Source organism: Mercenaria mercenaria, chromosome 14 (genome assembly GCF_021730395.1).
Source record: "Mercenaria mercenaria strain notata chromosome 14, MADL_Memer_1, whole genome shotgun sequence".
Classification (NCBI taxonomy): domain Eukaryota; kingdom Metazoa; phylum Mollusca; class Bivalvia; order Venerida; family Veneridae; genus Mercenaria; species Mercenaria mercenaria.
In genome coordinates this window covers 37,133,736-37,146,489 of record NC_069374.1, presented here as the reverse complement: position 1 = coordinate 37,146,489, position 12,754 = coordinate 37,133,736, and the positions used below count along the sequence as shown (strand labels likewise).

Here is a 12,754-nt window from a genome sequence, read left to right as displayed (position 1 = left end):
TAAAATGTTTTTAAAAAAGTGTTGCACTTTAAAAGTATTACTAGTTAACCTGGTTGAAGATTTATCCTGAGTGACAATGAGTCTGACTTGTTAAAATGGGCTATTTTGAAAGCTAGTTAGTGTTGAATTAAACAGTTCTAGTCAGTGCTGAGCAAGAATTACCACAGTCAGTGGTAGATTTAAATTGCACAGTAAGCAACGTATGTACCCTAGCTATTTTTAGCTCACCTGTCACAAAGTGACAAGGTGAGCTTTTGTGATCGCGCGGTGTCCGTCGTCCGTTGTCCGTCCGTGCGTGCGTCCGTCCGTCCGTAAACTTTTGCTTGTGACCACTCTAGAGGTCACATTTTTAATGGGATCTTTATGAAAGTTGGTCAGAATGTTCATCTTGATGATATCTAGGTCAAGTTCGAAACTGGGTCACGTGCCTTCAAAAACTAGGTCAGTAGGTCTAAAAATAGAAAAACCTTGTGACCTCTCTAGAGGCCATATATTTCACAAGATCTTCATAAAAATTGGTCAGAATGTTCACCTTGATGATATCTAGGTCAAGTTCGAAACTGGGTCACGTGCCTTCAAAAACTAGGTCAGTAGGTCTAAAAATAGAAAAACCTTGTGACCTCTCTAGAGGCCATATATTTCATAAGATCTTCATGTAAATTAGTCAGAATGTTCACCTTGATGATATCTAGGTCAAGTTTGAAACTGGGTCACGTTGGGTCAAAAACTAGGTCAGTAGGTCTAAAAATAGAAAAACCTTATGACCTCTCTAGAGGCCATATAATTCATGAGATCTTCATGAAAATTGGTCAGAATGTTCACCTTGATGATATCTAGGTCAAGTTTGAAAGTGGGTAACGTGCCATCAAAAACTAGGTCAGTAGGTCAAATAATAGAAAAACCTTGTGACCTCTCTAGAGGCCATATTTTTTATGGGATCTGTATGAAAGTTGGTCTGAATGTTTATCTTGATGATATCTAGGTCAAGTTCGAAAGTGGGTCACATGCCTTCAAAAACTAGGTCAGTAGGTCAAATAATAGAAAAACCTTGTGACCTCTCTAAAGGCCATATTTTTCATGGGATCTGTATGAAAATTGGTCTGAATGTTCATCTTGATGATATCTAGGTCAAGTTCGAAACAAGGTCATGTGCGGTCAAAAACTAGGTCAGTAGGTCTAAAAATAGAAAAACCTTGTTACCTCTCTAGAGGCCATACTTGTGAATGGACCTCCATAAAAATTGGTCAGAATGTTCACCTTGATGATATCTTGGTCAGATTTGAAACTGGGTCACGTGCCTTAAAAAACTAGGTCAGTAGGTCAGATAATAAAAAAACCTTGTGACCTCTCTAGAGGCCAAACTTTTCATGGGATCTGTATGAAAGTTGGTCTGAATGTTCATCTTGATGTTATCTAGGTCAAGTTTGAAACTGGGTCAACTGCGGTCAAAAACTAGGTCAGTAGGTCTAAAATTATTAAAATCTTTTGACTTCTCTAGAGGCCATATTTTTCAATGGATCTTCATGAAAATTGATCTGAATGTTAACCTTGATGATATCTAGGTCAATTTCGAAACTGGGTCACATGCGGTCAAAAACTAGGCCAGTAGGTATAAAAATAGAAAAACCTTGTGACCTCTCTAGAGGCCATATTTTTCATGAGATCTTCATGAAAATTAGTGAGAATGTTCACCTTGATGATATCTAGGTAAAGGTCAAAACAGGGTCACGTACCTTCGAAAACTAGGTCAATAGGTCAAATAATAGAAAAACCTTGTGACCTCTCTAGAGACCATATTTTTCAATGGATCTTCATGAAAATTGGTCAGAATTTTTATCTTGATAATATCTAGGTCAAGTTCAAAACTGGGTCACATGAGCTCAAAAACTAGGTCACTATGTCAAATAATAGAAAAAACGACGTCATACTCAAAACTGGGTCATGTGGGAAGAGGTGAGCGATTCAGGACCATCATGGTCCTCTTGTTTTGTTTTGGAAAACTCAAGTTTGTAAGATATGTTTATTCTTTTTTTACTCTTTCATACTTCTAATACAACATTCCATTAACACACAGACTTAAAATGTTTATATATCACAGAATATTTTCCTGTATAACTACTTAAATGGGTATTTTTGATACTTACCAAATCATTGCTTATGTGATGTACTACAAAGCATGGTATCGGTATCGTTGAAAATACCGTATCGGTATCGGTATTAGACCGCTTCGTCCTTAACAATATCCAACCCTAATTCTTTCCCATGTGTTCTGTATTCCTTCCCCATTTGTTCCTGTATTCTTTCCCCATTTGTTCTTTATTCTTTCCCATGTATTCTGTATTCTTTCCCCTTTTGTTCTTTATTCTTTCCCATGTGTTCTGTATTCTTTCCCCATTTACTCTTTATTCTTTCCCCATTTGTTCCTGTATTCTTTCCCCATTTGTTCTTTATTCTTTCCCAATGTGTTCTGTATTCTTTCCCCATTTGTTCTTTATTCTTTCCCCATTTGTTCCTTATTCTTTCTCAGTTTATTTGTTTGTTCTTTATTCTTTCCCCATGTGTTCTAATTCTCTCTCTTCATTGATTCTTTGCATGTCACTCTGAAAGCATACACCAGAGTGTTACTTATTGCTGTGCTACAGAAATGTAATAGACAGGCCCCGTGTTCACAAAACATTTTCAGTCTCAGCTGAGTTTGATAATGAAACTTTATTTCTCATTTATATCTAAATAGTGTGTTTTAAACTACATTTTAAGTTAATATCTACTTTCAAGTGGCTATTCAGTATTGATGGTTAGTCTAACTTGGAATTTAATATTGAAGTTTTAGTAAAATTGATATTAAAATTTCAAACTCAAACTCAGCTGAGACCGAAAAATGTTTTGTGAACACGGGGCCAGAATGATGTGCTTTTTTTCCATATATGGAAAAAAACTGGTTTACATATAAGTAAATTGGTTTGTATCTTAGGATCTAAAAACACATTATCTGAAAATATAACAGAATGTTTGTAGTAATTCTGGTACTCCACATTATATCACATTTAGACAATTAGGTTTGTATTGACTGCTGGTGGCATTGGATTCTCTATATTGTATTGGTGGTGTCTGTTTCATCCATATGGGAATTGTGGCCTGTTGTAAAAAAGTAGACGGTTGAAAATTTATTTCCCCACATACTGATTTTTTTCAGATCACCTATCCCAGTGATATTACATTGATCAAGAGTGGGAACATTTCAAGTATTATCTTATGTAATATATGGGTTGGGCTTGGGGGTGGGGATGATTGGATTAATGCAGAAACTTTAATAATATACATGTATTTGGAATATAAAAAGAGATATTTTGTTTCTTATGGTGATGGAGATTTCTGTTTAATTTAATTGACATTGGCCTGCCAGAAGGTTACCATTATAGTTCAAGAGGTTCTTTTGTTAATTACAAAAGAAGACATTTATGGTGAGTCAATATCAGTCTCATAGAGGCCTAACAGGAATCAGTTTGGAAGCCATCTGGTCTAAAAATCTCTTTTAGAAGATACATGGATCATACTTGTCAGTTTTAAGATAAATAATGTTCAAAACGTTTACATTAAATTTTGAAAATTTAAAGATTTCCTGCATTCATTGTTTAAAATGTATGTTCAAGTCCTATTATATTCAAGCAAAAGTGTTTAATTCTGTATATGAGACTAGGGGGGCCAAAGGATATAGAACGAAATTTGAAGGCAAAACGCTAGCATCTAATTTGTTTTCTGCAATACTTTTTTGAAATTGACCAATGGTAAAGCTGCAACTGATGGTTTATAAATATCACTTTTGAACCGAAGCTGTATTCAGATTAATGTTGCAATATTTTCAGTATCATGTTTAATGGAGTGTTTTACCAGTGTGAGATTGTGTAGACATCTGAACCTTACTTCTAGATGAAATTTCTGATTACTGAAAGAGCTTCATTAACATTGATTTTTCAAATAAAACATTTCCCATGGCGATACTACTGAGAGACATGCTACAATTACTTTCACATTATTTTAATCTCTGGAAATGTATTGCTGGGTGGTGTTAAGTTTTAATTTTCCCTACATCATGAAAAAGGCTTGGTTTGCATAAATAATTAGGCTGCAGAAGTTTGAACTGCTTTAAAAACCCACTATCTCTCTTACAGAAATTGTATTGATGGTGTAACCCAAAACCTTTTAACTGATTTTTTTTTGCGATTTTTTTCTTTAATAAACTGTAATACATCTGCAAAATTTCCTACTGATTTCTGTTTAGTTATTGTCTCAGTAGCCAATCACATTATTTCGATAAAACTGTTTGAAACAGGTGAAAACCCATGCAGTATATCTTCCACTTGTTGAATTTTTTGCTCTCACTTACAGGTTTTGACTTGGCGTTTGCAGTTACGGGTTTCAAGCAACTTGAAAAGCCACTGAATTGTATTCATGGTGCCATAGAAAAATATATTTGTTACACATATCAGATGATGAACATAGTTTTAAAAGTGTTGTAAGTTGTTCCTAAATTTAAAGCATAAAGCTGGTGTTCTTACTAATTTCCTTGGGAATCACAGTAGAAAACACAGTTGAAAACAAAAAAAAAACAGGGAAGAAGTTGAGCTGGACTGATTACTTTAATCAGTGAAGAAAAACTGATCCAATCATCAGAGAATTGGCTTCGTAAGAATAATTGTGTTTAAACACGGTGTGAGAACTTCTCTTTTCATTGACTGTGTACGCTGTAACCCCAGAAGGGTAATCCTGTTTTGGAATGTCTGAAATAAAGCTGTTTAAGAAACAGGTCTGGGTTTAAACAAGTGATATAATATCTACTTTTTAGCTCACCTGAGCCAAAGGCTGATGGTGAGCTTTTGTGACCGCTCAATGTCCGGCGTGCATCGTGCGTCGTCCGTCCGTCAACATTTCCTAAAAAAATCTTCTTCTTGAAAACCTCTAGGTAGAATTACACCAAACTTCACAGGAATGATCCTTTGGTGGCCCCCTTTCAAAATTGTTCAAAGAATTGAATTGCATGCAGAACTCTGGTTGCCATGGCAACTGAAAGGAAAAACTTTAAAAATCTTCTTGTACAAAACCACATGGCCTAGGGTTTTGATATCTGGTGTGTAGCATCATCTAGTGGTCCTCTACCAAAATTGTTCAAATTATCCCCACTAAGGGTCAAGTATGGCCCCGCCCCTAGGGGCACATGGTTTATATAGACTTAATATAGGGAAAACTTTGAAAATCTTCTTGTACAAAACCACATGGCCTAGGGCTTTTGATATTTGGTATGTAGCATCATCTAGTGGTCCTCTACCAAGATTGTTCAAATTATCCCCCTAGGGTATTATGCCCCTAGGGTCAAATATGGCCCCGCCCCGGGGGTCACATGGTTTATATAGACTTATATAGGGAAATCTTTGAAAGTCTTGTTGTACAAAACCATATGGCCTAGGGCTTTGATATTTGGTATGTAGCATCATCTAGTGGTCCTCTACCAAAATTATTCAAATTATCCCCACTAAGGGTCAAGTATGGCCCCGCCCCTAGGGGCACATGGTTTATATAGACTTAATATAGGGAAAACTTTGAAAATCTTCTTGTACAAAACCACATGGCCTAGGGCTTTTGATATTTGGTATGTAGCATCATCTAGTGGTCCTCTACCAAGATTGTTCAAATTATCCCCCTAGGGTATTATGCCCCTAGGGTCAAATATGGCCCCGCCCCGGGGGTCACATGGTTTATATAGACTTATATAGGGAAATCTTTGAAAATCTTGTTGTACAAAACCACATGGCCTAGGGCTTTGATATTTGGTATGTAGCATCATCTAGTGGTCCTCTACCAAGATTGTTCAAATTATTCCCCTAGGGTCAAATATGGCCCCGCCCCGGGGGTCCCAAGTTTTACATAGACTTATATAGGAAAACAAGTTTAAAAAATCTTCTTGACTGAAACCACAACACTTAGACGTTTGATATTTGGCTTGTAGCATTGTCTTATGGTCCTCAACCAAAATTGTTCAAATTGTACCCCTTGGGTGAAAAGAGGCCCTGCCCTGGGGGTCCCAAGTTTTATATAGACTTATATAGGAAAAAACTTTAAAAATCTTCTTGTCTGAAACCATATGACCTAGGCTTTTGATATTTGGTATGATGCATTGTCTAGCAGTCCTCTACTAAAATTGTTCAAATAATGCCCCTGGGGTTAAAAGAGGCCCCGCCCTGGGGTCACTTAGTTATTATGTGAGTTATATAGATAAAATACTTCAAAAATCATCTGATCCTATTTCCAAGACTGTTTAATTATAATTACCTGATGACCCCAAGTAATATGATGTCACTTGACTGTGACCTTGACCTACTGACCTACTTTCTTGTTTTTTAAGATACAGCCTTGAAATTTTGATGACATACACAGTTTTGCACACAAATTGTAAAACTGAATTTCATTGACTATGAATGTAACCTACTGACTTTCTTAATATTTTATCATCAGTTTGACATTTGAAACATGTAGCTCATATTACTCAGATGAGCGATCCAGGGTCATCATGACCCTCTTGTCTCTTCATAGGCTTTGTTTGTAGATTCACATGGGTCTGAAATTCTGTCCATAGCACAACTTTAGAAACAATTCACTTCCTATATAAAAAATGAAGTCTTTATTTTATAATTTTGAAGAGGTATTTCTAAGGACAAGACCTGGTGTTGTGGATTGAATGATAAAATATAAATGGAATCCAGATAAACTTAAATGTTAAGTTGAGTTAATTGTAACATGCATGCTGACAGAAAAGACATAAAACAGCCTAATGTTACATTGAGGTATAAAATGCATATTGACAGAAGACATAAAACCACCTAATGTTACATTGAGGTATAAAATACATACTGACAGAAAAGACATAAAACAACCTAATGTTACATTGAGGTATAAAATGCATACTGACAGAAAAGACATAAAACAACCTAATGTTACATTGAGGTATAAAATGCATACTGACAGAAAAGACATAAAACAACCTAATGTTACATTGAGGTATAAAATGCATACTGACAGAAAAGACATAAAACAACCTAATGTTACATTGAGGTATAAAATACATACTGACAGAAAAGACATAAAACGACCTAATGTTACATTGAGGTATAAAATGCATATTGACAGAAAAGACATAAAACGACCTAATGTTACATTGAGGTAAAAATGCATATTGATAGAAGACATAAAACAGCCTAATGTTACATTGAGGTATAAAATGCATATTGACAGAAGACATAAAACGACCTAATGTTACATTGAGGTATAAAATGCATACTAAAAGAAAAAACATAAAATAACCGATTGTTACGTTGAGGTATAAAATGCATACTGACAGAAAAGACATAAAACAACCTAATGTTACATTGAGGTATAACATGCAGACTGACTAAACAAGACACAAGACAACCTAAGGTATTACTGAGGTATAACATTTTTATACGCCCGAAGGGATGTATTATGTTATACCCCCGGTGTCCGTCCGTCTGTTAGCAATTTCGTGTCCGCTCTGTAACTCTTGAACACCTTGAAGGATTTCCAACAAACTTGGCACAAATGTTCACCACATCAAGATGACGTGCAAAAGGCATGTTTCGGATGGCTGGCTTCAGGGTCAAGGTCGCACTTAGGGGTCAAAGGTCATGTGGTTTTGTTTCATGTTCGCTTTGTAACTCTTGAACTGCTTGAAAGATTTTAAAGAAACTTGGCACAAATGTTCACCACATCCAGTGGACGTGCAGAGCGCATGTTTTGGATGGCTGGCTTGAAGTTCAAGGTCACACTTAGAGGTCAAAGGTCATATGGCTTTGTTTCGTGTCCGCTCTGTAACTCTTGAACAGCTTGAAGGATTTTAAAAAAACTTGGCACAAATGTTCACCACATCAAGACGACATGAGAGCGCATGTTTCGGATGGCTGGCTTGAAGGTCAAGGTCACACTTAGGGCTCAAAGGTCATATGACATTTGTGTTTATTATAGCTCTGCATTGCGGTTCTCTTTTTTTTATTTGGCAGATCCCTTGTTTGTTCACTTACAATTACTTTTTTTTTTTAACTTCCCTTTTATGTTACTTATTATAAATAGCTTATTTTGTAACTTTTTTATTATTGGTCATAGGGAAAAACCGAGACGACTTTTCTATGGTACAACATGGATGGTACCTCCAATTTTTAGGTGTATTTTTACATATCTGTACCTGGTAAGGATTTTTTTTGTGGACTTAGAGAATGTTTTTTTTTTTTAATTTTTTCCCTTTGTTGTTCCTGTCCTTTGGGTTTCAAAAGTCAAGTTCTTTAAATTTTGCCCCCTTCCTCTGATATAACCCTTCGGGCGTATATTGCCCCACTTGGCAGAGCTTTTGTTAAATTATGTTAATGAAATGGTACTATATTTTCAGAGTTCCACTGCTTCAGATGGAGCTATACAGTTGGAGTCAAGGTCGAGTCACAGGCTGTCTGAAGATAAAGATAACTATTTCAGGGATGGAATAAGGAAAGTGGGTAAGGAAGCTAAAATAGAATGAATTTTTGGACCAATCACAAAGTGCAACCTTGCCATTGGTTAGTTTTAGAATTGTGTTCAGCAACAACCAATCAGATAGCTTAAATCTGAGAATGGTCTCCATACTAAGCTTTCTTAATCTGAGACTAATAAACCATAAATAAGAAAAGATCAGCATAAAACTGTTGTTTCTTATGTCTCCCCAAAATTTTACCATAGTGAGACCATGTCGCAAGTTAAAGGGTTACGGTCAGATTGAAAATCAAAGGCTCTGGGCTGTATGGTATGGATATGTATGGATTGAATAATTCCTTTCTGAAAGTTCAAATAGGAAGATGTTGAGTATATTTTAAAAATTAATTAGACAAAAATAATTTGCCTTCATTTTTAGCTCATCTGATTTTTTGAAAAAAAATGATGAGTTATTGTCATCACTTGAGCGGTTGTCGGCGTCGGCGTTGGCGTCGGCGTTGGCGTCGGCGTTGCCTGGTTAAGTTTTATGTTTAGGTCAGCTTTTTTCCTAAACTATCAAAGCTATTGCTTTGAAACTTGGAATACTTGTTCACCATCATAAGCTGACCCTGTATAGCAAGAAATATAACTCCATCTTGCTTTTTGCAAGATTTATGGCCCCTTTTGTACTTAGAAAATATCAGATTTCTTGGTTAAGTTTTATGTTTAGGTCAACTTTTCTCCCAAACTATCAAAGCTATTGCTTTGAAACTTGGAATACTTGTTCACCATCAGAAGCAGACCCTGTACATCAAGAAACATAACTCCATCTTGCTTTTTGCAAGATTTATTGCCCCTTTTGGACTTAGAAAATCAGTTTTCTTGGTTAAGTTTTATGTTTAGGTCAGCTTTTATCCTAAACTATCAAAGCTATTGCTTTAAAACTTGCAACACTTGTTCACCATCATAAGTTGACCCTGTACAGCAAGAAACATAACTCTGTCCTGCTTTTTGCAAGATTTATGGCCCCTTTTGGACTTAGAAAATATCAGATTTCTTGGTTAAGTTTTATGTTTAGGTCAACTTTTTCACTTAAACTATCAAAGCTATTGCTTTGAAACTTGCAACACTTGTTCACCATCATAAGCTGACCCTGTAGAGCAAGCAGCGTAACTCCATCCTGCTTTTTGCAATAATTATTGCCCCTTTTGGACTTAGAAAATCATTTTCTTGGTTGAGTATTATGTTTAAGTCAACTTTTCTCATAAACTATCAAAGCTATTGCTTTAAAACTTGCAACAGTTTTTCACCATCATAAGTGGACACTGAACTTCAAGAAACATAACTCTATCCTGCTTTTTGCAAGAATGATGGCCCTTTTTAGACTTAGAAAATCATGGGTAGGACAATATTTCTATTACACAAAAAAAATCAGATGAGCGTCAGCACCCGCATGGCGGTGCTCTTGTTTGCCACTGCCTTCATAATAAGCAAACTCATATTTTGCAACCTGATTTCAGTCTGAAAAAAAGTTTATATAATTCTAATATGACCAAGCAATGCTTAAATCATCAAAATGGTATTATGTTGACGTCACGTAGATGTGATATATGGCACCACGTACGCATCGAGAAATGGTACTTTCAAATTTGATCAAATATTTTAGTTAGAAACATGTTCAAAATGAAATGTCAATAGCACAACTGTCTTGATTCATTTACACACGCACTCAGAGTTGGTTAATCACTGTGCAGAATAATTTGCCATTGTTTGCGCTTTAATTTAACTGTTCTGCAAAATGTATTACCATTTCCAGTCCAGGCGTGCATAAACAAAGGAGTGTGACAATCTACCATTTGGCGCCATACATCTGCACAAAATCAGTTATATCACATTTGAACTAATTTTTACAATAAAAGACGTATAAGAATCAAAATAATTTATAGCAAAGCTGAGTTTTAACTTTATTTGTACACTCCGGCAGTTATAGGTCGTATGGAATAATTCACTTCGGCTATGTCCTTGTGAAATTATTACACATGACGTATAACCGCCCATCGTGTCTAAATAGTGTTAAAACACTGTTTTGCTATGAATTATTTCTTAATTAAGTGAATGTTTCTGTGGGAAATTTGTAAGGATATCTTCCATGAAACAAAATAAAGCAGATTATATTTGCAGAATGTGTGCAGTTTTCCACAAAATCTTTCAAAACTTTGCAGCTTGCTTCTGTGAAATCTTGCAGTAAATGTGTCTCTAAGCTGTAATATGCAAGCATGCTCTGAATTGATAAAAGGATTTTACAGTTTCACGAGAATTAGTCCTTTCACTTTCATGATAAATAAAGTCTTTTTCAGTCGAAGGCAGATATGTTATCCCCAATCTAAGACAGGGGATATAGGAATGTTGGCCATGACACATCATTCTGTCTTACCTGCTGTCTTTCACACTCTCCAACAAAGTTTTGACTCGGGAATGGAATTTATAATAATTATAATATTGACATTTAGTTAATATATCATTTTAATTACTAGTGAGCATAGAATTATAGGACTTTTTGAGTACCATAACTCAGTCATACACCATTTTATCCTTCAAAATTTTGTCTATACAATCATAACTGGGTGACTTTATACGCAATTGCAAGGAACTTAATAGTGTTGAAATGTATGTTACTAAAAGCTGATTGAAAATTATCTTCTATCTCTGAAGAAGAGAATAGATGGTTGCTGATTTCTGCCATTGTCAACTTTAGGATCTGTCTTTGTCATATGTTTATGGGAATTTTCACAGTCATTTTGTTCTTTCATGTTATTGTTCTGTCATTGTTTCACCTCAGAAAACATTGTGATTTAGAATGCCATTACGGTCGCAGGAAATGTGAAAACACAAAATAACGATAGTTGTTGTGTGTCAATATTGGTGCATTAAAATCAGCTACCATAGAATTGTAATGTAATAATAATGTTATTGTAATATGTTTGTCTCTGTACAAAGAACAATTTTAATGTGTTGGACTATGTATAAGAAATTTATATGATTTACATGTTTAACTCTCTGTTATACATTTAAATCTGGGTAACTAAAACACAACAAAAGTTGCTATGTGCCCATATTAGGGCATTGAAGACCCACCACAATATAGTGACCTACATGAATTTTGTGAAAATCGTTCTGATAACAGTTATAATACAGCTTAACAACCAGGCCCCGTGTTCACAAAACATTTTTCGATCTCAGCTGAGTTTGAGATTGAAATTTTATTATTAGTTTTACTAAAACTTCAAGACTTAATTCCAATTGAAACTGCCCATCAATAATGAAAGGTCATTTGAAAATAGTTATTAACTTAAAATTTAGTTTTAAACAGGCTATTTAGATATAAATGACAAATAAAGTTTCATTATCAAACTCAGCTGAGACTGAAAATGTTTTGTGAACACGGGACCAGATGACAGCCTCCTTGAATTAATGTGTTTTCTAAAACTTCATCTGCTAATAACTATATCAGTCAGTCTCTTAAGGAGGTAGGTTACCTTGTTATAAGGGTAAAATCAAATTAGTTGAACCGCAGCATCGTTTTGTATTTCGTGTGATTTGAAGTTTTAACTGCTAAAATCTCAGATTCGTTTGTCTCTGTCCCTTCAAGTTCAATTTTTATCCAGGTTTGAAGAACATGACCCTCCAAATGTATTTCATATTGAAAGAAGAAGGAAAATACGGATATTTAACACTTTTCAGTGTATTCTAGTTTCATTTATATCAATAGAAGTCAGCATAATCTATAATTTTACTAGTATGCACGTTAGCTTTCTAATATAAGCTTAAAATATATATGTCGCGGGACTCGTGTTTCCATGGTAACGCATTTTCTTTCATTTTTAAACAATTATGTATAAAAATAGGGGTTTTCGACGGATTCAGTGCCATTTTGTTAATGACCAACATGGAATATTTGGGTAATATTATTAGCAAAATACCAAGCACTATACATGGTACCCTATTTTTCTTAATGTCTAAAGTAACCATGGCAACAGAGATGTTTAAAATGGCTTATGTCTTGCCTTTTGTCGTAATTTCTTATCAAATAATATTGAATTAGATTATCTTTCTAGTTGATGTAGCTTTAAAACATAGTATTTCTAATGTAAGTTATATTTTCGTGTTATCTGCATTTATTCAAACAAATTTCTAAGCTTAGAATACTTACAGCAGTACCCCTCGTCTGGCATTTTTCATGGAAAAATCG

General features: G+C 35.0%; 1 protein-coding gene across 1 annotated transcript in view; it reads left to right on the top strand.

The window, feature by feature from the left end:
* The window catches only part of LOC123527280 (anoctamin-7-like), a 95,334-nt gene that overhangs the window by 14,233 nt on the left and 68,347 nt on the right, over positions 1-12,754 (top strand). The window contains exon 3 of the mRNA XM_053523271.1: positions 8,450-8,552. Coding sequence (XP_053379246.1) covers positions 8,450-8,552 — 103 coding nt within the window. The remainder of the gene's footprint in view (positions 1-8,449; positions 8,553-12,754) is intronic.